Source organism: Neoarius graeffei, chromosome 11, assembly GCF_027579695.1.
Source record: "Neoarius graeffei isolate fNeoGra1 chromosome 11, fNeoGra1.pri, whole genome shotgun sequence".
Lineage (NCBI taxonomy): Eukaryota > Metazoa > Chordata > Actinopteri > Siluriformes > Ariidae > Neoarius > Neoarius graeffei.
This window is the reverse complement of record NC_083579.1, coordinates 9487375-9515369: the sequence shown is the minus strand read 5'-3', so window position 1 is coordinate 9515369 and position 27995 is coordinate 9487375. Positions and strand designations below refer to the sequence as shown.

The 27995-nt window shown below is 40.1% G+C and overlaps 1 protein-coding gene across 3 annotated transcripts; it reads right to left on the bottom strand.

Annotated features, from left to right (window-relative positions):
- Positions 1-27995, bottom strand: LOC132894093 (cytochrome P450 26C1). 3 transcript variants are annotated; one of them, XM_060933376.1, is made up of 7 exons: positions 27783-27995; positions 26400-26730; positions 16744-16968; positions 13795-14070; positions 11387-11542; positions 7991-8419; positions 1-5475 (listed from the first exon to the last, which is right to left on the bottom strand). In XM_060933376.1, the coding sequence occupies exons 2-7, from the start codon at positions 26604-26606 to the stop codon at positions 5098-5100; spliced, it is 1671 nt and encodes a 556-aa protein (XP_060789359.1). In that variant the 5' UTR covers positions 26607-26730; positions 27783-27995; the 3' UTR covers positions 1-5097. The 3 variants fall into 3 exon arrangements, with proteins under 3 accessions (XP_060789359.1, XP_060789360.1, XP_060789361.1); XM_060933377.1 differs by having other exon boundaries at positions 16774-16968; XM_060933378.1 differs by having other exon boundaries at positions 16837-16968.

Sequence of the window (27995 nt, the reverse complement as noted above, 5' to 3'; positions counted from 1 at the left end):
TAATTTATGCAGCCACAGTAAATTAACAGTGTTGATATTGATAATGCCCAAAAAGTGGTAAATCCATCAACTTATATTGCATATTGAATAATGGTAATTTGAATAAAAGCACTGCTTTCGCATAAATAAACCCAACACATGCCAGTCAGCAATAGGCATATTTAGAGACTGATATAGCAGATAATAAAGAATACTGGGCAAGTGTCTATGGAGACATGCACAAACATAAGAAAAAAACCTCACAATTATTAATAATACAAATATATATTTTTAAAAAAGCCTTGTAAAAGTGCTGCCGGTTTCTCCTTCCCTGTTTTAGACTGATCCTTCTATAAGGATCTTTATTCACAGTTTGCAATCAGAATAAACATCATTAATAGTGTGTTACCTCTGTGTGAAGTGATGCCACATTTCTATGCACGTTAACATGGTGAGAAAAGATACCATACATCAACGTACTATCATACACATCTGGAATAAATGTCGTTAAGTAAGAGCATGTTAACACAGAGTGAAATTAAATGATATCACATCTCTACGTACTACCGTAAACATCTGGAAGCCAACAAAGACAGACAGCTATTTCATGTTAGTGTAGTAAGCCTAAGAACTACAGATTCTTTTTTGTTCTTTTTTTCTTTAGTTTCCTCTACTTTAAAAATTAATCATAAATAGGTAGAGCTTATTTAAATTCCTACTTCATTTTCCAAACAAAACCATATTTTGTTTATATATCACATACACATGAGAGTAAAAACAATATGTGTAATGAAAAGAGTGGTTAGTTTTCCTCTAACAAGCACTTGGTTAATTAAAAAAAAGTTATTCAGAAGTTTAAATACCTTTAAAGCCTAATTCGGACTGGATTAGTTTTACATGGGGAGCTGGGGTGATATAATTATTACCGGTGTGTCTCTGGAATTTTAGTCCTATCTGAATCCAACATGTCTGCCATGGTCCTGGGAGCCTCACCCTACCAGGACAAGGAACTTTGCAACCTTGTCGAGGTGTGGCAGCTTGTTCCCATCTGGTGCCTGCCTGGGTCTGGTGCATAGGAGACCTGTAACCTTCAGGGGGCTTATGACACCAGGAAGGTACTAATTAGCAGTTCCACCCTGCACACCAGCATGGTAAAAGGTGGCAAACCCACCAGCTGGCAGTCAGGAAACAGACATTTCCATTTACGGTCTCTATACTAAATGCAAGTGGTTGGGCTTCAGGTCAGCACCCTGTTCCTGGAAACACCCTTGCTACGAAAACAGTTCAAAGTTTGTCAGCTTCAAAGCAGCCAGGACAACAGTCATCTCCAGCTAGAGACAGTAGGATGGATACCAGTGAAAGCCTCACCAAGGAAGCTGGTGCCTTGGAGTCCTGTCTGCGAATACACATTGGATATTGGAACGTGGGAACACTCTGCCAATCATCTAAACTGGCCTAAGTCATCAGAGAAATGGATGCCTACACTATCCTCTTGTACAGCTGTGAGACTTGGCACATGAAGATCAGTCAAGAAAATAAACTGGATACCTTTGACAGCAAGTGTATCCAAAAAATCCTGGGCATCAGATGGTGCGACTTCTCCATCGCAAATGAGGAAGTCAGATCTCGGACCAACCAACAGCCAGCATCCACAATCATCTGTAAACAACGACTGAGCTGGCTGGGACATGTTGTTCAACTCCTGCCAACAAGATTTGCCAACCAAGTTCTACGATGGTATCCCCAGGGACAACATCGGAGGGGACATCCAAAAATGAACTGGTGCCAAACAGTTGACAGAGACTTGCAACTAGTTGGTAGAGGATGGAAAGATGCAATAACATTGGCTGTGGACTGAAACTGCTGGACAAGTGTGACTGCCTCATGTGTCACAAAATACAGGAGCGTCTAAGTAAGTCTAAGAATCCAACATGTCAGTCAGTTGTATGCATGCATCTAGAAAGATTATTTTTTATCTTTTATAGAAAAAAAATCTTACTTTCTATAAAATGACCAGTCAAAATAAATGTAGAACAATAATATAATAAATGATATTTAAAGGGACATGTCAGAGAAATGATGTGTCTAGGGATTTTAGGCAAGTTACTGTATTACATTCCTAGTACAGCCTACATACATATTATGGTCATGTGATCTAGTAATGATCAAGCTCTAAACAAGTGGTGATAATAATGTTCAAAACAATCAGTTTTTCTTAAAAATTAAAATGAGGTGTATAGATTAAGTAATTGAATGTTTGGCATGATGACCACACATACAGTTCCCTCTGAAAGTCCTGGAATGGGAAGGTCAATTCTTTTGTTTTTGCTATACATTGAAGACATTTGGGTTTGAGATCAAAAGATGAATATAAGAATATATAACAGAATGCAGAGATGAGCCACAAAAGCTCTGGAACCGATCTAACCCCTACCAAAGTTTGGAGAAAGAAAGGATCTGCTCATGATACAAAACATACAAGGTCATCGGTCAAGCATGGTGAAGGTATTGTCATGGTTTGGACTTGCATGGCATCCAGTCTAACTAGGAGGAACTTCATCCGCAGCAAGATAATCACCCAAAGCACACTGCCAACACAACAAAGGACTTCATCAGGGGGAAAAATGTGGAAGGTTTTAGACTTGCCAAGTCAATGACTAGACATTACCCATTGTGAGTTTCTGTAGCTAGTGATTGTTTTACATGGCAGGGAAGCTACCCCTGCGCAAACCCCCAACCTGGAGGACCAGGGTTGTAAAGGAGAGCTTACCACCTGGAACGGCACGTAAAGCTGGCAGATCAAAGATGTTGAGTGCCATTGACTGCCTTAATCGGTCTAGCATCAAGTGCTTTCAACACACTCAATAACATTTGGAAGAACAGAGGGATATTGCTTGATATAAAGATCAAAATATATGAGTGTGGAGTTATTACAACACTTCTCGATGGCTGCGTCACCTGGGCACTTAAACAACAGCAGTTACATCAACTGGATGCCTTCTATCATAACTGTCTGCACAGAATTCAAAAGGTACGGTTCCATGATCACATTTTGAACCTTGGGATAAGAAGGAGAAATGGTTGCTGTAGCCTGGAAATCAGCATAAGCTACTGCCGTTTCCTTTACTTTGGGCATGTGGCACGAATATCAGATGGCAGGCTCCCTAAATTTCTGCTAATTTGGGTTCCCACCCATGGCTCTCAAGGTGTTGGATGCCCAAGACTAAACATCCTGAAGACACTGAGTAATGATCTTGAACAGTATCTAGGAGAGGATTACAATATTGCAATAGGGAAGCTTTGTGCATTGGGTCGAGCTAAATGGCACCAAACCCTACATTCCACCAAACAACAATTAAGAGATTGTGAGCAGGCAGACCCATCACAAAATGGATGAAGACATTGTACAAGATACCAAGGTACAAGACATTACCCCAGTTGAGCAGTATTTCATGTCCTGAAGAGGAGAAGAGGAGACTGAAGGTAGAAAACAAACAACAGCTGAAAGAGGCTGTGCTACAAGCCTGGAAAAGCATCACAAGAGAAAAATGCAACAGTTTGGTGATGTCACTGGGTCACTGGCTTGATGCAGTTATTGCAAGCAAAGAATATGCAACCAAATATTAAGTGCTGTTCATGTTACGATTATCTGTTCCAATACTTTTGCTCACACAAAAAAAAGAGTGGTCTGCTAATTTTTCGAAGTTGTTTAACACCTGTGGATATAAATATCAGGGAATGAAAACTGAAATTCTGCTCTCTCTCAAACCCAAATGTCTTCAGTGTATAGCATTACATTAATGGCATTTAGCAGACACTCTTATCCAGAGTGACGTACAATGTACCCAGAGCAGCCTGGGGAGCAGTTGGGGGTTTGGTTCCTTGCTCAAGGGCACCTGATGCCCCTTTTCCACCAAAGCAGTTCCAGGGCTGGTTTGGGGCCAGTGCTTAGTTTGGAACCGGGTTTTCTGTTTCCACTGACAAAGAACTGGCTCTGGGGCCAGAAAAACCGGTTCCAGGCTAGCACCAACTCTCTGTTGGGCCAGAGGAAAGAACCGCTTACGTCAGTGGGGAGCGGAGTTGTTAAGACCAACAACAATAACAAGACCGCGAAAGAGCGCCATTTTTAAGCGACGAGAAGCAACAGCTGTGCAAACGCGAAGTCATCCATTATTATTATTGTTGTTGCTGCTTCTTCCGTGTTGTTTTTGCTTCGATATTCACACCAAGGTTTATGCAAACGTAGTGACGTAACTGACGTATACAGCAACGTAATGACGTGGCTTCTCTTAGCACCGTGAGCTATGGAAAAGCAAACTCAGTGATTCCTGCTGGGCCAGGGAATTGAACTGGTGACTTTTTTTGGTCCCAAAGCTGCTTCTCTAAGCATTAGGCTATGGCTTTCCCAAACTGACCTTGCTGTTGCAATACATTTGGAGGGGACTGTGTATATAGACAAGCCAACATCACTTATCCCCTGCAACTTGATCTTAATTATTACAGACATCATTCTTAAATATTTCTTTAACAGAGTCCAGAAATCTTATCCCATCCAAATTGTACTTAAGACTGTCCAACCAAATGACCGTACATTCACAACAAACTACATGTAGCACTAGAGGGGATACAAATCATAAGCACTCAGAGAAAAGCCATTCACCAATACTACAGTCTTTGCTTTAACACATGTTTAAGTGCCCTAATTTGGCTCAGGGTGCACAGAACCATTCAGAGCTTTCCTCTTATTACAACATCCCTGTGTTGGGTTCTGTGTAATCAACTCAGTTCTATCGATATCCAGTCTTTTCACAATCAGTGATCATGATTCTGAGTAATTTAAAAATACATCTGTCCTTCTTCTCTGTTCATTTGTTCATCTTTCTACCATACTGGGGCAAGACAACTTAGGCATTTGTTGATTTGCTAGCAGCAGACACCCTTTATGTTACTGCCTAGACTTTTTATTTACCTTATGAAGATCAATTCATTTTTGAAATACACTTCAGCCACTCTGTGGGCTGATTTTGTTCATGGGCTTGTGGAAAACACTCCAGTGCAGTTCAAAAATCATGAAGTGGGCTCATAAAAGTAACTGATAAATATTATTATTATTATTTTTTATATGTGTGTGGACTCCCTGCGATTTCTTGCCCCCATATGATTCCTGTAGTTGAAATGGACGTGGAGTCCGTTGACTGGGTGAACGATGGGCACTGTTTGCAGGTTGGGATAAGTCTCTGTGGCTAGCATCCATTCGGCTGTGGCCAACAGCTCCACGCTGAGTGTTTTGAGCACGAGTAAGGCAAGCTCACGGCCGATGCACCTGCGAACGCCACCACCGAATGGCACATAGCTGAACCGACTGTTTTTGCTCTCGTCCCGATCAATGGCGAAGCGCTCAGGGTCAAACAGCTCTGGGCTTGTGTACACAGCAGAAGTCTCGTGAGTATCACGAATGCTGTACATGACGCTCCAGCCTTTTGGGATCTGGTAACCCTGTAGATAAAGGGAAAGATGAAGGCACAATTTACTGTGATTTCAGCTTGTTTAAAACAGCAACTATTACAGGACTGACTTGATTGATTGAATAAATGTGTGAAGAAAGAAAATGCTGAATATTGAGTAATCGGTAAGACAATATTAAAGGGCCAGTTCACCCTTCCCATTATCCAATTTGCGTTTTGAAAGCACATGACCGCTACTCTGCTAGCTCTTTTAGTGTGTGCTCACCTAGCTCATTACCGAGCCTTTACAAGAAAACTTCCACTAATGAAAATAACACAATTTTGAACACAATATGCCTGGTAGAGTTTTCCTTCATGTCTGTCCACAAGACAGCCGAGGCTGATTCTGGTCCATTACAACAGAATAACCATACCAAAACACAATGGATTAGTTGAAATAATTTAAATGATTTTATCCACATTCACTGGATATGAGCAGTTGCGCATTCTGATTGGCTACTCTATTACTAGGCTATCAGCAAAAAACAAAATGACGGAGTGTATTGCTGAACCAACCGAGGATGAAATAAAAACTCTACTCGAAAGCAAAACCCTGAAAAATACAAAAAAGAAGCAACAAAATATGAAATATGAATGAATGAATGAATTAATTAATTTATTTATTTTTATTTTGAACATGTATAAAAAAAAGTATGTAACTATTTGTACATACAAAAGAAAGAAAATGAGAAATTGACAAAAAAAATAAAATAACATAAAGGGCTAAGACATTACAAAACACCGCACATTGTTCGAAAAAGGAGTGGGAAGAAGTACAATACTTTTTTAATTTCCTACCCCTTTTTAACTACCCCGAAATCCAAACTACATTAATACACCTATAAAAATATATACCATATATACACTTCATGAATATCTATATAAATATATAATTACAAATAAATATATTTAATTATATATATAATTATAAATAAAAGTATTTGATGATAAGAATGTATCTTTTTTATTTTTCAAGAATTATTATTATTATTATTATTATTATTATTATTATTATTATTATTATTGCATTTTTTCACAAACTGCTCCTGTCATTTCGCCAGTTTGTTTACATTCTAAGTGGAAATGATTTGGTCGGACGTTTTGCATTAAGTTTTTATTTATCGAATTTGCAAAAAATCCAAATAAAATGCTCTGTTTCTCAAAATCCAGTGAATGTGGATAGAATAAAACAGTTATTCCCCTCAATCTCATCGTACATGACTTATAGCCAACTCCGTGCTACGTGCCTTGTCGGCTATCAGCTCATGTACGACTCGATTTCGTGGAATAACTGTTAAATATACTACTTTGACAAAATATCTTCAATTTCACTTGACAGTTTATGATGTATGGTCCAGAACATCGCTGCATTGTTGCAGATTGTTTTTCAGAACGAGGCATTGAAAACAGGAACTTGATATTTAATACAGAGGCTCCTGGGAAGTGTGAGCTAGCCTTTTTATTAAACAGATGCTTTACACTACCGTTCAAAAGTTTGGGGTCACCCAGACAATTTTGTGTTTTCCATGAAAAGTCACACTTTTATTTACCACCATAAGTTGTAAAATGAATAGAAAATATAGTCGAGACATTTTTCTGGCCATTTTGAGCATTTAATCGACCCCACAAATGTGATGCTCCAGAAACTCAATCTGCTCAAAGGAAGGTCAGTTTTATAGCTTCTCTAAAGAGCTCAACTGTTTTCAGCTGTGCTAACATGATTGTACAAGGGTTTTCTAATCATCCATTAGCCTTCTGAGGCAATGAGCAAACACATTGTACCATTAGAACACTGGAGTGAGAGTTGCTGGAAATGGGCCTCTATACACCTATGGAGATATTGCACCAAAAACCAGACATTTGCAGCTAGAATAGTCATTTACCACATTAGCAATGTATAGAGTGGATTTCTGATTAGTTTAAAGTGATCTTCATTGAAAAGAACAGTGCTTTTCTTTCAAAAATAAGGACATTTCAAAGTGACCCCAAACTTTTGAACGGTAGTGTATATGAATGCTTCAACTTTCAGGATTCTGTAATATTAGACTTTAGTATTAAAACACACAGTGGACTAATTAAAAAAACCCCTACAAATTCTGAATAGACATCATATGACATCTGACTTCATGGAAATATATTGTACATTACTACAGAAAGAAGCTATATTAGCTACGACAGATATTTTGTTGCTTTGAAACAGTTAAAGTGACCGAATCACAGTTTCTAAATGTACAAAAATGATGCCAGAAATCACTCTCATGGACACATCTGAAGCCTGTATTGCATTAAAATCAGTTCAAACCCACATACTTTCCTACAAATTATCTTACTTTGACCTTAAACCTAAAGTAAATTTGTCTTTTTCAAGCCTATCGTGATTCTTTGTGTGTTTATAAAGCTGTAAATGTTAGTTTCTTATTAACTAGTAAGCCAAATGTTTTAGAGAATTATATTTACTTCCATACAATCACTTCTTTTCAAAATCTGGGCTACTTTTGTCCACTCACGTTCAGCTCAAACGTCTGCAGCACTGTCCTGTATCCCCCAGACACTGGTGGTAAAAATCTAAGCAGCTCCTTCACCACGCAGTCCAAGTAGCACAGCTGATTGAGTTTCTCCAGACTCAAATATGGGACGTTGATCCACGATCGATGAGCTTCTTGTCTGTCAGAGCAGGTTGTTTTATCGAGCAGAGGTTTGGATTTAAGACAGGGCTGCCGTGTGCACTTTTCAGCCTCACTGTTTGGGCAGGTGTTGCTGTTTTCATTGCAGCATAAGCAACAAGAGCTGGGAGCATCCACGATTAAACCTTCGGCCTCCAGTTCGGCCCTTGCGCGCTCCGTGACCTCAGAATGGCGCATCAGCTGAAGTATGAGCGACGTGGACGCGCTTGCTGTGGTGGAGTGTGCAGCAAAAATCAATTCCACTGCCATTTCCTGTATGATCGATAAGGTTAATTCAGACAAAATGATCCATTGCAAATTAGCTAATAACATAAAACTGAAAATAATATTTCAAAAAAAAAAATTCCTTTATGAAACAAAGGTGGTATTAGAGGCCATGCTATACACTCCATCTCTTATTTATCCTACTGTGTATACTTCTGCTATCAGGAGGATCCCAAAACATGGTAAAGTTCTTTAGGGCTGTATTTCCAAAATTGTTTTACTGCAAACATGCAAGTTAAAAGTAAGTTCTTGAGATATTAGTAGTAACAGAACAAACCTATTCTAGGGCTTTACACAGATTCATTACAGTTGACTTTTATAGTTGTATTGTCATTTAAATTTGACAGCAAAATATAATGGAAATATAACATATTTCAGCCTCACTGTTTGGAAATTCAAACAATATTTGGGTACAACGTGTTCCCCTACTGCACCTAGCGAAGCCATTGCAGTGTTACTTCTGTTGTTCCTTCAGGACTGTTATCAGTTGGTCCAGTTATCACAAATATGAGCTAATAAATAATTTAAGCTTTACAGATGCTGAGGGCAATTCATGCACTCTACTTTCTGTAAGGAAAAAAAAAATCTAAAATGGAGAAATACAATGGAGAATGGAGTGTCATATTGGAGAATATAGTGGTCATGTTGGTGGTGGTGGGAAGCCATGGCCTAATGGTTAGAAAAGCAGCTTTGGGACCAACAGGTTCCCAGTTTGATTCCCTGGATCAGCAGGAATGGCTGAAGTGCCCTTGAGCAAGGCCCCTAACCCCCAACTGCTCCCCAGGCTGCACAGGGCATGTTGTACGTCGCTCTGGATAACAGCATCTGTGAAATACCTGTAATGTAATGTAATATTGGTGCGGCAGCTGGTGGCCTTTGAAATAAGTGAAGCTCGGTTTTAGGCCTACGTAATAAAATTTTTCAATTATTTGTTAATCGTTCGTCAATTATTTGTCAGTTTGATGTTATTTATATGTGAATTCTGCCATGTTCTACTCTGACTCTGCCAAGTAAACTTAAGCGTGCACATGAACTTAAGTGTTCCTTGCTTTTCTCATGCTTTTTGTGTGTCCTGTCAAAGTTGGCCAAATCTCCATAACCCAGTTTTGACCAAATAATCCATCCCTGGGATGGTCTCATTAAGAGGCGAGGCCAACAGTACATCCTCTTGGTCAAAGGACTCCCAGTTTACTTTATCATACCAAGACAGCTGAAATGAGCGATTGTGTCTCCCTGACTTTTGAATTCAATTGATCTTGGGCACTGATCTGCCCTGTTGTTTAATTCTGAGCCTCTGCCCTGTTGTTTAATTCTGGAGCCTATCCCAGCTGACTATGGGCGAAAGGCGGGGTACACCCTGGACAAGTCGCCAGGTCATCACAGGGCTGACACATAGACACAGACAACCATTCACACTCACATTCACACCTACGGTCAATTTAGAGTCACCAGTTAACCTAACCTGCATGTCTTTGGACTGTGGGGGAAACCGGAGCACCCGGAGGAAACCCACGCGGACACGGGGAGAACATGCAAACTCCGCACAGAAAGACCCTCGTCGGCCACGGGGCTCGAACCCAGACCTTCTTGCTGTGAGATGACAGCGCTAACCACTACACCACCGTGCCGCCCACCTCACAAACTCTATATTTACAATTTTATTTACAGTATATACAACTACAAATGGAAATAGGAACTGTATACTGGTAGGAAAAGAACGTGAATGAGCAGCAGCTAGTCTCACGACTTCACTTGCCAACACACCGCTTGATGGACTAAGCTTGAATCCCTCCAATTGATGCCGCGTATAATTTTAAAATGCTGTCAGTCACATGACATTCAAAAGAGATTTGATAGTTCCTTCAATCATCATACAGAAACCCAGCATCCAGTCCCGCCTATACCTGTCGGTGGCTCTCCATAGACCCCCAGTGAAGCCAGGCGTCCAGAAATTACGTTTTAAAAGCATATTGTCCTATAAATGTGCTGCACTAAGATCAAAGCATATCCCGTAATGGCATTAAATTACAGAGACGCTGAGCATCAGTAGGTTTTCAATGGGTCATGCTTCTACAGGCTTCTATGGGGAAAAATCATGTGATCAGATTATGACAACCAGCGAGAACTAACTGCTGAACGACCTAGCCGTAAACTTTCTAGCACAAAATATCAATTCCGAATAAGAGAGTTAAGTTGTGTAACAGACAAACTTTTTTGTGACATTTTACAAGAAGCTGGGCTTAGAGCAGTCGCCTCTGTATTGGCTGCATGCCCATATCTTTCACAGACAGAACTCATTCGGGTGATGCTTTTAACCAAAGTGACTTAACAGTGGCAACTTAACAATGCTGGAAACTGAACTCTCCTCCTTCTGACTAGTAACCCAAAGCCTTGACGACTACTCCAGAACTTTGAAAGATGGTGGCAGTCAAAGTTGAGCAATTTTTCCCTCAAAAACATAAAGGCATGATGCAAAAACAATGTGTTCTAAGTGGTAAGCCATGAATATGCGTGTCACTGGGTCTTCAAGTCAAGTCAGAGCATTTTTTTTTTTTTAAATGAATGCTTTACCGGGCGGCACAGTGGTGTAGTGGTTAGCGCTGTCACCTCATAGCAAGAAGGTCCGGGTTCGAGCCCCGTGGCCGGCGAGGGCCTTTCTGTGTGGAGTTTGCATGTTCTCCCCGTGTCCGCGTGGGTTTCCTCCGGGTGCTCCGGTTTCCCCCACAGTCCAAAGACATGCAGGTTAGGTTAACTGGTGACTCTAAATTGAGCGTAGGTGTGAATGTGAGTGTGAATGGTTGTCTGTGTCTATGTGTCAGCCCTGTGATGACCTGGCGACTTGTCCAGGGTGTACCCCGCCTTTCGCCCGTAGTCAGCTGGGATAGGCTCCAGCTTGCCTGCGACCCTGTAGAACAGGATAAAGCAGCTACAGATAATGAGATGAGAATGCTTTACCTTGAGCTCCTGCATGGTCAGGCTGTAATCATTTTCCTTTGCAGCGCTCAGCATGTAGTCAAAAGCATCACAGTACTCATTTGTGTTTTGCTTCTTCAGTTTCTCCTTGATGATGTTCTCCATCTCTGCATGCAGAATGTCTCGTGCTTTTTTCCCCTAAAAGGAAAAGATTCAAAAAGACTCTTGTGTAAATAAGTGGGAAAGTTGAAGGAAGAAAAATGTTTCTTCAGGACATTATGCAGTGTGCTTGCTCTGCTTCGAGCTTTTGCCCTTGTGACTCACTTCCTGCTGCTGTAGATAGTCCTACATGAATACCCTTATGACTTTAACTGCATTGCCCAAGTCTTACCCTTGCCTCAGTGGATAATCTGACCAACATACTGTGGATTTATGCCCAAGATTTATGCAACATTGCTGTAATCATAAAGAATGTCCTGAAGTGATGTGCGAGTCAGGGTTTTTTAATACCCACACCCACCTGACCCTTGTTATGAGAGACAATCTGCATCGCCCAACCCGCAAAAATGTTAATCAACTACCTGAACCTGACCCGACCCACAAGCTGCCAACTTTAGCCTGTATACTATGGGGTGCCAAGTGTCACCAGGCCCATTTCGTGGACGAAATGCATTTTGTCCATCACAGAATGCATTTCGTCATCACAAAACGCATTTCGTCCATCACGAAACGCATTTCGTCCATCACGAAATGCATTTCGTCCATCACAGAATACATTTTGTCATCACAAAATGCATTTCGTCCATCACGAAATGCATTTCGTCCCACGAAAAGCATTTCGTCCATCACAGAATGCATTTCGTCGTCACAAAATGCATTTCGTCCATCACGAAATGCATTTCATCCCACGAAATGCATTTCGTCCCACGAAATGCATTTCGTCCCACGAAAAGCATTTCGTCCATCACGAAATGCATTTCATCCATCACAGAATGCATTTCGTCATCACAAAATGCATTTCGTCGGACGAAATGGGCCCGGTGACACTTGGCACCCCATAGTATACCGATGACATCCAGTTCACAGAGTAAAAGAGAACTTTTTTTATTTAGTGCACGCTTCAAAAAGGACAGACACTCATGTAAACAATTTTTATTTGTACAAGCCACAAAACAAACAGGCTACAGGAACACGCAATGTTTCATTAAGTTGTTTATAACTTAGTTGAAACGCTGCTTTGTCGATTTTTGACCTGACCCACCTGTGATATCTTCTATTATTCTATCCACATTCACTGGACATGAGCAATCGTGTGCTCTGATTGGCTACTCTACTACTAGGATATCAGCTCATATACCGTGAGTAGAGAAAAACAAAATGGCCGAGCATGTTGCTGAACCAACTGAGGGCAAAATAAAAACTACTCGAAAACAAAACCCCAAAAAATAAAGAGCAACAAAATATGGAATGGAAGTATTTGACGGTAAGAATGTTTTTTTTTCCAATAATTATTATTATTGCATTTTTCACAAATTGCTCCTGTCATTTCGCCGGTTTGTTTAAATTCTAAGTGGAAATTATTTTGTCAGACGTTTTGCATAAAGTTTTTATTTATTTATCCATCCATCCATCCATCCATCCATCATATGTAGCCACTTATCCTTTTCTACAGGGTCACAGGCAAGCTGGAGCCTATCCCAGCTGACTATGGGCGAGATGCGGGGTACACCCTGGACAAGTTGTCAGGTTGTTTTTATTTCTCGAATTTGTAAAAAATAAAAATGCTCTGTTTCTCAAAATCCAGTGAATGTGGATAGAATAAAAAATTTATTCCACTCAATCTCATCATACATGGCTTATAGCCAACTCAGTGTTATGTGACTCGTTGGCTATCAGCTCATGAACAACTCGATTTCGTGGAATAACTGTTAATTAAGTTTACACGAACCCGCCGACCTGCAGGTTATGGGTTGACCCGTGCATCAATACTGTCCCTTACTCATGACTGGACTCCTATCTCGACAAACTGCATGTCCTTTCAGGACACTTAGTACTGTTATAATACAGTAGTAATAAAAATAATAATTTCCAATCACATCTGTAGTCACCTAGAAGAGGATACGTTTGATTTTTGAGTCTCAAGGTTTTTTTTTAATTTCATGTCAGAAATTTTTTCTTTTCACTGGCCACTTCTGGCTTGGTCATTAGAGAACTGAATCTATATCCAAATTTCTATAAAGCTACTTTGTGAAACTGTTTAGTGAACTGAATTTTATCCTTTTTTTTGCTTTAAAAATGTTTTAATTAGATTCATTTGAAGTTGACCAGAACATAAAGGGGTAAATAATCTAAATGCTCAATTTGGTCTATATACATTTCTATAGCTTGTCTGTAAAACAAAAACATGGGAAATGTGAGGTGATGTGATTTATAGAGATACGTTTTCTCACTTTGCGCAGGCCACTGAGAGGCGCATCCACAGGCAGAGAGAACAGGTTGTTCATGAGCTGCTCAAAGGTCTTGGAGAGGTGAGTGATGCGCTGCTCGTCAAGCCTCAGGCCGAGCAGGACATGCACAGCAATGCGGAATGTAAGTGACCTTGCAACAGTATAAACTTCCACAGGGCCAGCCTCGGCACACCACTTACTGATTTCACCCTTCACCACATCCTGAAGGCGTGTCAGATACATCTCCAGTGCTGCCCGGCTGAACACTCTTGCCAGGATCTAAGAAGAAGACTTGGATTAATGAATTAAAAAGGCACATGCAAATCAGTTTAACCTTAATGTTGTGTTTGTCTGAATGGTTCTTTACCATTTCTAAACATGTAACAACATAAGTTATGTGACATGGTACAAATAAATGTCTTCTCTAATGGAAAACACATTTAAAAGTCCTATTTTGCACACCTGTCCAGTCAGGTCATTTTAAAGTTTTTAAAATGGTTGGTGTTTATAACCAAAAGGTGATTTTACAAACCCAATTCAAAAAAACTTGGGACGCTGTGTAAACTGTAAATAAAAACAGAATGCAATAATTTGCAAATCACAAAAAAAACTATATTTCATTGAAAATAGTACAAAGACAACATAGCAAATGTTGAAACTGAGAAATTTTATTGTTTTTTGAAAAATACATGCTCATTTTGAATTTGATATCAGAAACATGTTTCAAAAAAGTTTGGACAGGGGCATGTTTACCACTATGTTGTATCACCTCTACTTTTAACAACACTCTAAACGTTTGGGAACTGAAGAGACCAATTGCTGTAGTTTTGAAAGAGAAATGTTGTCTCATTCTTGTCTGATCTACAATTTCATTTGCTCAACAATTCGGGGTCTCCTTTGTCGTATTTTGCGCTTCATAATACACCAAATGTTTTCAATGGGAGACAAGTCTGGACTTCCGGCAGGCCAGTTTAGCACCCGGACTCTTTTACTACAGAGCCATGCAGTTTTAATATGTGCAGAAAATGGTTTGGCATTGTCTTGCTGAATTTTACATTGAGAAATGTTATTGTTGCACCGTCTGTCCATACAGTCTTTCACAGAGCGGTGAACCCCTCCCCATCTTTATTTCTGAGAGACACTGTCTCTCTGGGGTGCTCTTTTTATACCCACACTGCAAACCGATAAGGTCACTGAGCTCAAAAATTTGATTGAAACCGATTACGTAAAAATTTTTGAGGTAAGTAACTTACATTTTTTAAGGTAAGATTTCTTAAAAATTACACTATAGTTACACTTAATTGTAATTTTTAAGAAATCTTACCTTAAAAAAATTTAAGTTACTTACCTCAAAAATTTTTACATAATCGGTTTCAATAAAATTTTTGAGCTCAGTGACCTTATCAGGTTTTGCAGTGCAGTCATGTTACTGACCTGTTGACAATTAACCAAATTAGTTTTTTTTAGTATTACACAACTTTTTCAGTCTTTTGTTGCCCCGTCTCAACTTTTCTGAAACGTGTTACTGACATCAAATTCAAAATGGGCATATATTAAAAAAAAACAATTTCTCAGTTTCAACATTTGACACACTGTCTTTGTGCTGTTTTCAATGAAATATAGGGTTTCCATGATTTGCATATCTTCACATTCTGCTTTTAATTATGTTTTAGACAGTGTCCCAACTTTTTTGGAATTGGGGTTGTTGTCTCGTCATACAACAACTTAATAAATAACCAAATACAGCTGTATCTTGGGCACAATTTTCATCCATGTTAAACATTTAGGCTGCATCATGAACTGGTCTTGGCAAATCAGCTCATTTCATAGTTATCTATTATTGATTTAACATTTCACTCCAGTTCAAGGAGGTTGTGTCCAGGATCCTCCACATTGGTCTGTATTATTATTATTATTATTATCTCATCCGGCCTAGAGGCGATGAGCTTATGCCATTATGTGTTGTCCGTCCGGCGTCATCCACATTTCACAAAAATCACTTCTTCTCTCTCAATCCTTCACTGATTTTTATTCTTTTTGGCAGGAAGGTAGGTCTGCCTAGGTTGTATGTGGCTTCTACCCAAATTTGCATAATTGCAATTAATAATGAAGATATGGAGTAATTAAGCCCTAATAAGCAGTTTCCACACAAATCACCTCTTTTCCCTCAATTCTTCACCGATTTTGATTCTTTCTGGCATGAAGGTAGGGGTACCTAGGGTGCATAGAACTTCTACCCAGATTTGCTTCATTACAATTATTAATGAAGTTATAGACTAATTAAGCCTTAATGAGCAGTTCAACAAAAATCACTCCTTCTCGGTCAATTCCTCGCCATTTTGGATTCTTTCTTGTAAATAGGTCAATATTCCAAGGGTGGAATATGTATATAGCTTCTATATATAGTTTGCAACAGTTATTGTGCAAGGTGATCCACTTTAGATCGTTCCTTCTGGACTAGATGGGGATGGAGTGAGCTATGCCGTCACTGACAGTCTCATTATTTCTTATAGTGATGGAAATCACAACCACCCGTTATGAAAGTTGTATTTTTATTGACTTTTTGTAGTTATTATCCAGTTTTTCTGGTCACTTGGATTGAATGGGTTTAATCCAAACATCAGTAACTCAAAAACAAGTGAGCCTATAAATAATGTCAATTTGGACCTATTGTGTTCTGCTGATGGAAAATTTGGGAATTAAAAAGCTCAGTGGCTCCAATAAATAATGTTGTATATGAATATTGTATACATTTAACTAATGAACCTAATATTGAATAATTAAATGATGTTAAAAATTTGCACGGATGGGTTCCATGAAGTTTATCTTATAGATAAAAGGCTCTCTGGCTGAAAAAATGTTTGCAAACCCTTGCTCAACCTTTGCTCTGGTCAGTTTGTGTTCAGGTTAAAATCAAACATCTCGCATTCACTGTGTGGACTTATTGCTTACTTTTCTTTTCTTCTTATGCAGCTCACTGACCGAGTTGACAAGCGTGTTTGGTCCAAGGATGATGCGCGTGCTCTGTGGCCACTGTGTGCTCACCAGTGTGTGTTCACCGAGCAGGATCTTACGAATGTTTGCAGCACCAGTCACACGGATCACGGGTTTCCCCAGAAGGTGGGTCTTAAAGACATTCCCGTGTTTCTTTCGCCTGGAGATGTGAAAACTGGAACCCTGTGAAATGAAGGGCAAGGTAAAGAGAGAGAGAGGGAATGATGGTGGGAAGAAGAAAACAGAGAGGGTTATTTAAATGTAAATGTTATTTCAAATACATTTGGCATGATTTAATACAATAGAGAAAGATTTAATGCAAGTGATCCAAATCATGAGTGGCACGATTGGGGTAGTGGTTAGTACTGTTGCCTCACAGCAAGAAGGTTCTGGGTTTGAACCTTGTGGCCAACTGAAACCTTTATTTGTTGAATTTGCATGTTCTCCACATGCCTGTGTGGGTTTCCTTGGGGCAATCCAGTTTCCTCCAGAAGATCAGGTTAACTGGCTACTCTAATTTGCCCATGAATGTGAATGGTTGTTCTTCTCCGTGTTAGCTCCTGCAATAGATCGGAGACCTGCCTCCAATCAATACCCCGCCTCTCGTCCAAAATCGGCTGGGATCGGCTCCAGCTTCCCCCTGGCAACCGTAACAGATAAGTGGCATAGATAATGGATGGATCTAAATCATGAGAGACAAAGAGACAGACCCAAGCGCAACCTCAAAACACTCCCTGCTCCCTGACTACTCTGTAGTTACCCACAACATTTCAAAAATGGCAGCCTTTTGAAACTGAGCTCAGGATTTGCCTTGGCAGGGTACTGTACCTTGAACTGAGGGGAATTCTGTATTTTACTTTCAGGTCTGCACACGCAGGGAAATAATTTCATGCATGTATTAACAGAGCAGTAAACTGAAGGATAATTTTCTTTTGTGCCAGAGATGTACCAGAACTTTAAATATCACTTTAAAATTGAATGGCTTCATACAGTGCAACATAAAGTAAACCAGTAAAAGTCTGTGCATTTCCTTCAACAGTGTTAAACTGCTGTTTGTGTAGTTCAGCTCATTTAACAGATTTGTTCAGGAGGCGAGCACTTCTGAAAAGTTGCAGTTCATTCCTCAGAATCATTCAGCTCCTGCGTTCATTCATTTTTTTTTTGTCAAACTTAAAATTACAAAATAGTAGCCTAATAGTTGTATGTTTTAAATGTACAAGTGCATTACTGTAAAATTCACCCTATACTGAAATGAATTGTTACCCAATGCTATCAAGACAATATATGAAATTATTACACACAGGATGCTTTTTCGATGGGATAAAAACGTGTTCTATTCGCTTCTAGCAGGTTTCATTCATTTGGTTTGATAGCATGCAATATTGTTAGCATATGGAGAATGAGCGTTGAATATGGTTTACAATATTGCATGGTTGATGTCACACGTCGGAGCTGATGCAAATATTCAATGAGAGAGTTTTCTGCTGCGCATGTGCAAAACCATTTCTTTGTTCGGTGGGAAAGAGAGAGAGACATGTAGAACCCCCAAAAGGCTACCCAAAGAGAAAAACATACCAATGGACATTGATAAACTGGAAAAGAGACACGTCGGAGATGTAAAACTTCCACGCTAACAAGCGACTGTGATAATTTGTAAGCAAACATGGCTGCCAGGTTTGCTACATTAAATACAGAAGATTTTGAGAGAACTTTGAAAGAGAAAGATGCGTTAAACACCTGAAAGAAATGTGTATAATAATAATAATAATAATAATAATATTGGCTGGCTTTTTTCGTGGTACGTATATCAGATATAATCCATTCAGCTACTCGTCTTCAACGCATTCAATATCACGCGAGCTGAATGGAATATATCTGATATACCACCCAACGCCAGCCAATATTATTTAAATAGCTTACAAGTAGCCTGGGTTTTCAATAACTACAAAAGTCACCACGTATGCTGTTTTGTGAAATCACTAATTTGCCCAACAACTGCAAATAAAAGAAGGCACAGCACCAGGTCATTTTTGTTCTCTAATAGCACATCCAGATAAGACTGATCGCATATGTATCTAGTTTTCGGTCATCTGAATCTCCTCCTCTTGCTCCAGGCTTCTACGGTCATTTGCAGTTGCTTGATTGGCATGTCAGTGAACCAATTGGTCTTCAGCATTTGGCTAGTTCTGTGAGGAGCCAGGATGGCATAAGGAATGAACGAGAGAGATGAATGAAAGAGAGTCAGTGCACTAGTGTGTGTAAACAGTAGAAAGACAAAGAAAAAGTCAGATGAAAAAAAAAAAATCACTGATCAGTTTGTTCATTCGTTTTAGTGATTTCCTTGAAAAGATTTGTTCGTTTGTCTGCCATCTCTTATAAGTTTATTATTATCTGCCCAAACTGATAATCACATCATCAGTTTTTCTTTAGCTAATCAGACACAAGGTACACCATCACTTGCTAGAACACTTCAGCCAGTACTGCTGGTCAAGGGAATTGAACCAGCAACCCTTTAGTCCCAAAGCTGTTTCTCTGACCATTAAGCTATGGCTTCCTCCAAATAATTACAGAGGAGCTTTAAAGGAAAGGTTCCTTTAAAATTAGTAGCGCGTATTGGACAGTCGACAATAACATAAACCAATGTGATGTCTAAAATAAATTCAGCAAAATGCTAGGGAGCTAAACCGATGCTGCAAATCTCGATAATCCAAATGGCACTTTCTGATTTGAGCATGACTCTCATTGCTGAAAATCGTATGCAATATTTTAAACACACAATCTATCCTTCAGTCTTAACCCTAAGACACAATCAGTATTAGCAAAATGGTACATACTTAAATTTTCAGCATAAAAATGAAAGTGTATCGTAGGCATGATTATAATGTAAATAGAACTTCCTAGAACCTTATAATAAACACTATGGGTACGTTCAAAATAGGGAAAATGTTACCTCATGCTGTTGTCTAACAAGACAGCAAGGCAACAAGGACCATTCAAAACTGACTGAACTCTCATTTCCTGTCTTCTAAAATGCTTTTAAACTGCCCCAGTTGAAGGCAAGATCGATGCATCCTCAGTGCTGCCTATTTCCCATAAATCTGTGCAGCAGCTTTCTCAAGAAATGGAAAAAAATAAAAAAAGATGGGCGGCACAGTGGTGTAGTAGTTAGCGTTGTCGCCTCACAGCAAGAAGGTCCGAGTTCAAGCCCCGTGGCCGGCGAGGGCCTTTCTGTGCGGAGTTTGCATGTTCTCCCCGTGTCCGCGTGGGTTTCCTCCGGGTGCTCCGGTTTCCCCCACAGTCCAAAAGACATGCAGGTTAGGTTAACTGGTGACTCTAAATTGACCGTAGATGTGAATGTGAGTGTGAATGGTTGTCTGTGTCTATGTGTCAGCCCTGTGATGACCTGGCGACTTGTCCAGGGTGTACCCCGCCTTTCACCCGTAGTCAGCTGGGATAGGCTCCAGCTTGCCTGCGACCCTGTAGAACAGGATAAAGCGGCTAGAGATAATGAGATGAGATGAGAAATATCCCAAACAGCACCCTTTGTGACTTCTCTGCTAGCATTTGCTGAATCACAAACCATAGACTACTCACTTCATCAGAGACACTTTAATAATCTATATTATTACATTACATTACATTACAGGCATTTAGCAGACGCTTTTATCCAGAGCAACGTACAACATACCCAGAGCAACCTGGGGAGCAGTAGCGGGTTAGGTGCCTTGCTCAAGGGCACTTCAGCCACTCCTGCTGGTCAAGGGAATTGAATTGGCGACCTTTTGGTCCCAAAGCGGCTTCTCTAACCATTAGGCTATGGCTTCCCCAAACAAGCAATATCATCTCATCTCATCTCATTATCTCTAGCCGCTTCATCCTTCTACAGGGTCGCAGGCAAGCTGGAGCCCATCCCAGCTGACTACGGGCGAAAGGCGGGGTACACCCTGGACAAGTCGCCAGATCATCACAGGGCTGACACATAGACACAGACAACCATTCACACTCACATTCACACCTACGGTCAATTTAGAGTCACTAGTTAACCTAACCTGCATGTCTTTGGACTGTGGGGGAAACCGGAGCACCCGGAGGAAACCCACGTGGACACGGGGAGAACATGCAAACTCCGCACAGAAAGGCCCTTCGCCGGCCACGGGGCTCGAACCCGGACCTTCTTGCTGTGAGGCGACAGCGCTAACCACTACACCACCGTGCCGCCCCAAGCAATATCATAATATATTTTATCCCTGTGTTTAATATCTATGTATCTGCTGTGATTGGATCTTGCTAATAATTTCAAAGTGTTTTAGATCAGAGATTACAGCTAAAGCCACACAGATGCAGGCTTTTGCAAAAGGGTGCAGTGAAGGTCCAAATATGGTGCTCGTTAACACCTTTTTTGAGATCTGTTTAGAGAAATGGGACTCCCTTGTATCAATATACCATTTGGGAACATTTTGAGATGCTGTCATTTGATGGCTGGTCCATTAGATCTGATCCAAAGATTTGATGACCTAGCGCCTGCTTATCTTTTACACAACTTTCACTACTTGCGTGATTTCCACACATATAATACTCGTAAGAATGATCTTATCTGCTTGCCCCTTGCTAAAACTACTAAGTATTATATTTCTTTTTGCTTAAATGTTACTAAAGTGTGGAATACACGTCCGAGTAGTTTGAGAAAGGAAGCATCCTTCCCTAAATTCAAGAAGAGTCTCAGTCTTCATTTGTGTAGTTAGTTTGGATATATGTGTGTTCATCGCCTATAGTTTTTTGCTCATACATATTAATATATTTATATACCTTTTTTAGGTGTTTGTATATGTTATTTATTTATAAAGGCTTCCATTTAAACCAGCCTTCGCTGAATTGGACCATCTGTTTAAATAATGTTGACAAGTAAGTAAGTAAGTATAAGTAAGTAAGTAAATAAAAGTAAGTGTAAGTAAGTAAATAAATAAAAGTAAGTAAGTAAATAAAAGTAAGTAAGTAAAAAAAAGAATAGAATGCCTTTTACTGTCACAAAGAAATTTAGTTCATCATAGCAGAGCAAAGCCACTGCATATGTGCACACCACCACTCTTGGGCACTTCAGCCCAAGGCCATCCCATGTTAACCCAACCTGCATGTCTTTGGCCTTTGTGGGAAACCAGAGCACCCAGAGGAAACCATACAGACTCCACACAGAAAGGCCCTCGTTGGCCACTGGGCTCGAACCCAGGACCTTGTTGCTGTGAGATGACAGTGCTAACCACTACACCATTGTGCTGCCCAGCTGTACTTACTTACCACTGTACTTATTTAAAAGTAAGTAAACGTAAGTAAGGTAGGAAGGAAGGTCCAAAACTGTGCTACTGAGATGCTCTATGGTACCTAAAATAAGGTGCCTTAGTAGGTCGTAGATGGCAGATTACCAGATTACTATACCACAGCTCTGTTGAATTCTCCAACCAGATTGGTCAGAAGATGTTGATAAGTTTTCTATAACAGCAGCTCTGACAGTGATTCCAGCCACAAGTCAAATGATAGAATGAGTGCACTAATATAAACACAATACGCTAATCTAACATGCATGGAAGGAATCCCCAATGTAAGCACATTGTAATGCTTTCCTCATCTCATTCTCATCTCATTATCTGTAGCTCCTTTATCCTTCTACAGGGTTGCAGGCAAGCTGGAGCCTATCCCAGCTGACTACGGGCGAAAGGCGGGGTACACCCTGGACAAGTCGCCAGGTCATCACAGGGCTGACACATAGACACAGGCAACCATTTACACTCACAGTCAATTTAGAGTCACCAGTTAACCTAACCTGCATGTCTTTGGACTGTGGGGGAAACCGGAGCACCCGGAGGAAACCCACGCGGACACGGGGAGAACATGCAAACTCCACACAGAAAGGCCCTCGCCGGCCACGGGGCTCGAACCCGGACCTTCTTGCTGTGAGGCGACAGCGCTAACCACTACACCACTGTGCCACCCGTAATGCTTTCCTACATGGGAAAATCTTCAGGACAGAGGAATTTGTGTTTTGCAGTTTCTGTGCAACATGACAAGCTGAGTTTTTACCTTTTTAACTTAAAAAAGAGAGGCTGATGAGGGAATGACTGTTTGTTTATAACTGCTATAACACAAGTAATAACTTGTCTCACAGATATTCCCAATATTAAATGAAACTATAAATGGACAAAAGCACCGTTTGTGGATCTTAAATAATACATTGTACAGGTAATTGTTGGCAATATGGTGTGGTGTAAGAGGATTGAAACACTTCAGGATGAACCGCTTTGTAAAATATTTGAATGTATAGCGGTAACAATGGGGTAAAACACCACCCCATCATTTATTATTTTCCTATAACAGCATGACCTGTTACTTATTCAGTACACTTGTAACATCCATACATTTAGTGACTTTATGCTGCCTATCAATAACTTGCAAGGTATCGAGACTGACTTGATCTCATGGGAAATTCCTAGAAATTTGAACAAGTACATGGGCGATGTCCTTCAATACCAATCATGATGATCTAATCAGAAAATGTACATTTGTAATCATTCAAAAGGAGTTATATGAATTGTTACAAATTTGCAAATGTGTGTGAAAGAGAGAGAGAAACAAGAGAGATTATGAACACTTGTATAATTTGGGTTCCTTCCAAAACCGCACTAAATTGTGTGTTGGAATGAGGCCAAGATTGCACAGTGTACTCAGGAAAATCCTCAGTGTTGATTTAACACTTCATATCAGCACATCTGGATCATATATTCGATCATTTGAACACTTCAGGTGTTAATGTAACACTTTTTTTTCCCCAATGTTGGACTACTATATAGTGCACTATATGGACATTTTAGGACAAAATGTGCAAATGTAAATCGCAAGACCAGAAGTGTCAAGGGCACTGATACTGAGGCTGGCGTTCTGTTAATAATAGGCCACACAACCATCAAATTTGGCCAAAACAAGAAACTTTAGTAGTCTCGGTGGTGTATTATAGTAAGTGTATTCTAGAATATCCACCATTTGGGTTACGTTCAAAACTGCACTCAATGCTGCACTACCATCACATAGATAGTGTGCACAACAAAATCCACAGCATTGAAATAAAAGTTCATACGAGTTCTTCACTCATTCATTCATTTATGACATTGGATGGGAGGCAGGTCAGCAATCTATCCCTTGCTATTCTATCCACATTCACCGGATATCAGCAATCGCATGCTCTGATTGGCTACTCTATTACTAGGCTATCAGCTCATATACCGTGAGTAGAGAAAAACACAATGGCGGCGCGTGATGCTGAACCAACCGAGGATGAAATAAAAACTACTTGAACCCCCCCCAAAAAACAAAACAAAACAAAACACCTATGGACTGAAAGTATTTGATGGTAAGAACATATCTTTTTTTTATTTTCCAAGAATTATTATGGGGTGGCACGGTGGTGTAGTGGTTAGCGCTGTTGCCTCACAGCAAGAAGGTTCTGGGTTCGAGCCCTGTGGCCGGCGAGGGCCTTTCTGTGTGGAGTTTGCATGTTCTCCCCGTGTCCGCGTGGGTTTCCTCCGGGTGCTCTGGTTTCCCCCACAGTCCAAAGACATGCAGGTTAGGTTAACTGGTGACTCTAAATTGACCGTAGGTGTGAGTGTGAATGGTTGTCTATGTGTCAGCCCTGTGATGACCTGGCGACTTGTCCAGGGTGTACCCCGCCTTTTGCCTGTAGTCAGCTGGGATAGGCTCCAGCCTGCCTGCGACCCTGTAGAAGGATAAAGCGGCTAGAGATAATGAGATGAGAAGAATTATTATTATAGCATTTTCCACAAATTGCTTCTGTAATTTCGCCAGTTTGTTTACATTCTAAGCGGAAATTATTTGGTCGGACGTTTTGTATAAAGTTTTTATTTATCGAACTTGCAAAAAATAAAAATAAAAATGCTCTGTTTCTCAAAATCCTGAGAATGTAGTTGGAATAAAACCGTTATTCCACTCAGTGTCGTCATGCATGGCTTATAAATCAGGTCATGGCTACTCTATTACTAGGCTATCAGCTCATATACCGTGAGTAGAGAAAAACAAAATGGCAGCGCGTGTTGCTGACCTCACTGAGGATGAAATAAAAACTACTCGAAAACCCCCCCCCCCCCCCCAAAAAGTAATAAAAGTATTTCAAGGTAAGAACATATAAAATTTTTATTTATCGAACTTGCAAAAAATAAAAATGCTCTGTTTCTCAAAATCCTGTGAATGTGGATGGAATAAAACAGTTATTCCACTCAATCTCGTCATACATGGCTTATAAATCAGCACATGGCTACTCTATTACTAGGCTATCAGCTCATATACCGTGAATAGAGAAAAACAAAATGGCGGCGCGTGTTGCTGACCTAACTGAGGATGAAATAAAAACTACTTGAAAACACCCCCCCCCCAAAAAAAGTAATAAAAGTATTTCAAGGTAAGAACATATAAAATTTTTATTTATCGAACTTGCAAAAAATAAAAATGCTCTGTTTCTCAAAATCCTGTGAATGTGGATGGAATAAAACAGTTATTCCACTCAATCTCGTCATACACGGCTTACAGATCAGGTCATGGCTACTCTACTACTAGGCTATCAGCTCATATACCGTGAGTAGAGAAAAACAAAATGGCAGTGCGTGTTGCTGACCTAACTGAGGATGAAATACAAACTACTCGAACACCCCTGCCGCCATAAAAAGGGAATAAAAGCATTTGATGATAAGAACATATAAAATTTTTTTATCGAACTTACAAAAAATAAAAATGCTCTGTTTCTCAAAATCCTGTGAATGTGGATGGAATACGAGTGATTCCACTCAATCTCGTCGTACACTGCTTATAGATCAGCTCATGTACGACTTGAATTCATGGAATAACTGTAAAATGGAGTGGCACAGTGGTGTAGTGGTTAGCGCTGTCGCCTCACAGCAAGAAGGTCCGAGTTCGAGCCCCATGGCCGGTGATCGAGGCCTTTCTGTGTGGAGTTTGCATGTTCTCCCCGTGTCTGTGTGGGTTTCCTCCGGGTGCTCTGGTTTCCCCCACAGTCCAAAGACATGCAGGTTAGGTTAACTGGTGACTCTAAATTGACCGTAGGTGTGAATGTGAGTGTGAATGGTTGTCTGTGTCTATGTGTCAGCCCTGTGATGACCTGGCGACTTGTCCAGGGTGTACCCCGCCTTTCGCCCGTAGTCAGCTGGGATAGGCTCCAGCTTGCCTGCGACCCTGTAGAACAGGATAAAGTGGCTAGAGATAAGGAGATGAGATAAGAACTGTAAAATGTCTTTGGACTCCACATAGAAAGACAGGTCCAAACCCGGAACCTCTTTGCTGTAATGAGACTGTACTAACCACGGTCTTACCTTCTCCCATAATAGTTCCTTTCACACTGGTTAGGACATTACATTTAGCAGACATGCTTGTCCAGAGCAACATACCTAGAGCAGTCTGGGGTTAGGTGCTGCTGGTCCAGGGAATCGAACCGGCAACCTTTTGGTCCCAAAGCTGCTTCTCTAACCATTAAAACTCTTATATAGTGTGCTACAGGGACATTAGTTCAGGACATTGGTTTTATCCCTCAACACTACTCGTACCTGACAGAGCCAGTGGAAGGTCTCTCCGATCAGCGGCCAGCCCATGGAGCCCTCCGGCAGCGGGAGCGCGCACGCCCTGTCCCGGGCCGCGCTCCACCTGAGCGCCCACAGCCGCCGCGACAGCGCGAGCAGCAGCAGCGCCGGAAGCACGGAACGGAGAAGCGCGAGGAGCGCCGACACCAAGCCGCCTTCACTCCCAAACATCATCTCCAACCATAAGATCCGTCAAAAAAAAAAAAATCACGTCTTCCTGGTCAATTTCAGTCGAATGAGAAGCAAAAACATAAGCGTCCAGGCTCTTTATAGAAGGTGGGACCCTTTCATCAGATAGCTAGGATGTAAAAAGGAAAAAAAATAATAATAATAAATTTCCTGTTAGTTTTCAGAGGAAAAAAAAAACATGCCTGGCACTTTCTGTCTGCTCCGAAAAAGCGCAACTCGAAACTGACAGGTATGCCAAATAGTTTTACAAGTTACAAGCGCTGGCATGTCTTTCATCTGACTTTATAGAGTGGCCTGTATACTGTGTACAGATGTAACAGGAGCACAGTGAACATACTAAACAACATCTGTGCGACTTGCATGGACAGTCATATTCTCTACACGCATGCGTAATGCCATCACTTTCTCATCTTCTTTTATTAATCACCTCATAACCTACGGGATCATTTGATCTGTTGACCAAAATGCTTTGTTTTGTGGCATGACAGGATGGGACCTATACTGTTTGTTTGTTTTTTAAACCATGACAATACCATGAAAAAAGCAAACAATCATTCAGGATAGACTTTAGCAAACTAGTGCACATTATTAATCAAACCATTCATTCAAATAAATTAACGCAAATGGGCTTAAACTTTGATTTTAATTTCTGTGTAAATAAATATTATTCATTTTAAAGAAATGACAGCTACCTGAAATGCTGTTACACACACACACACACACACACACACACACACACACACACACACACACACACAGAGGCAAATTTCATTTAGTATATTTATATAGACCTGATAGCAATATTACACTAAAAAAATCAGAAGAATATCCAAGAAAATGTTTACTATTATACGTGGCTAGTTAAGAGTTATTACATTTTAAACATATAATAATAATAATAATAATAATAATAATAATAATAATAATAATAATAATAAATGCTACAGTTGTATTATTGAGGAGAGAGGAGCCATGCGGCTTTTGTCGCAGTTTTATACCGTAAATTGGATTTAAGCTCCACATCCTGGAGACTGAGATGGATATACACGGATTAAATCCAGAACTAAACTCGGTTAAAAGAGTGAAAAGGTTATATATATATATATATATATATATATATATATATATATATATATATATATATAGTGTCAGACTACTTACCTAAATGCCGCCATACACACATTCCAGTTTTCCTGCAAGAAAAAAAGTGAAATAGACCTAATAATAATAATAATAATAATAATAATAATAATAATATAGCCTATATGTAAAAAAAAATGAAAGTAAGCAATGTGCGTGTTTTATCTTCCTGCTGAAAGTTGTGCACTCTCCCGTCTACTGTCTTCTCATCTTGTACTAAATATCTACTGAAGG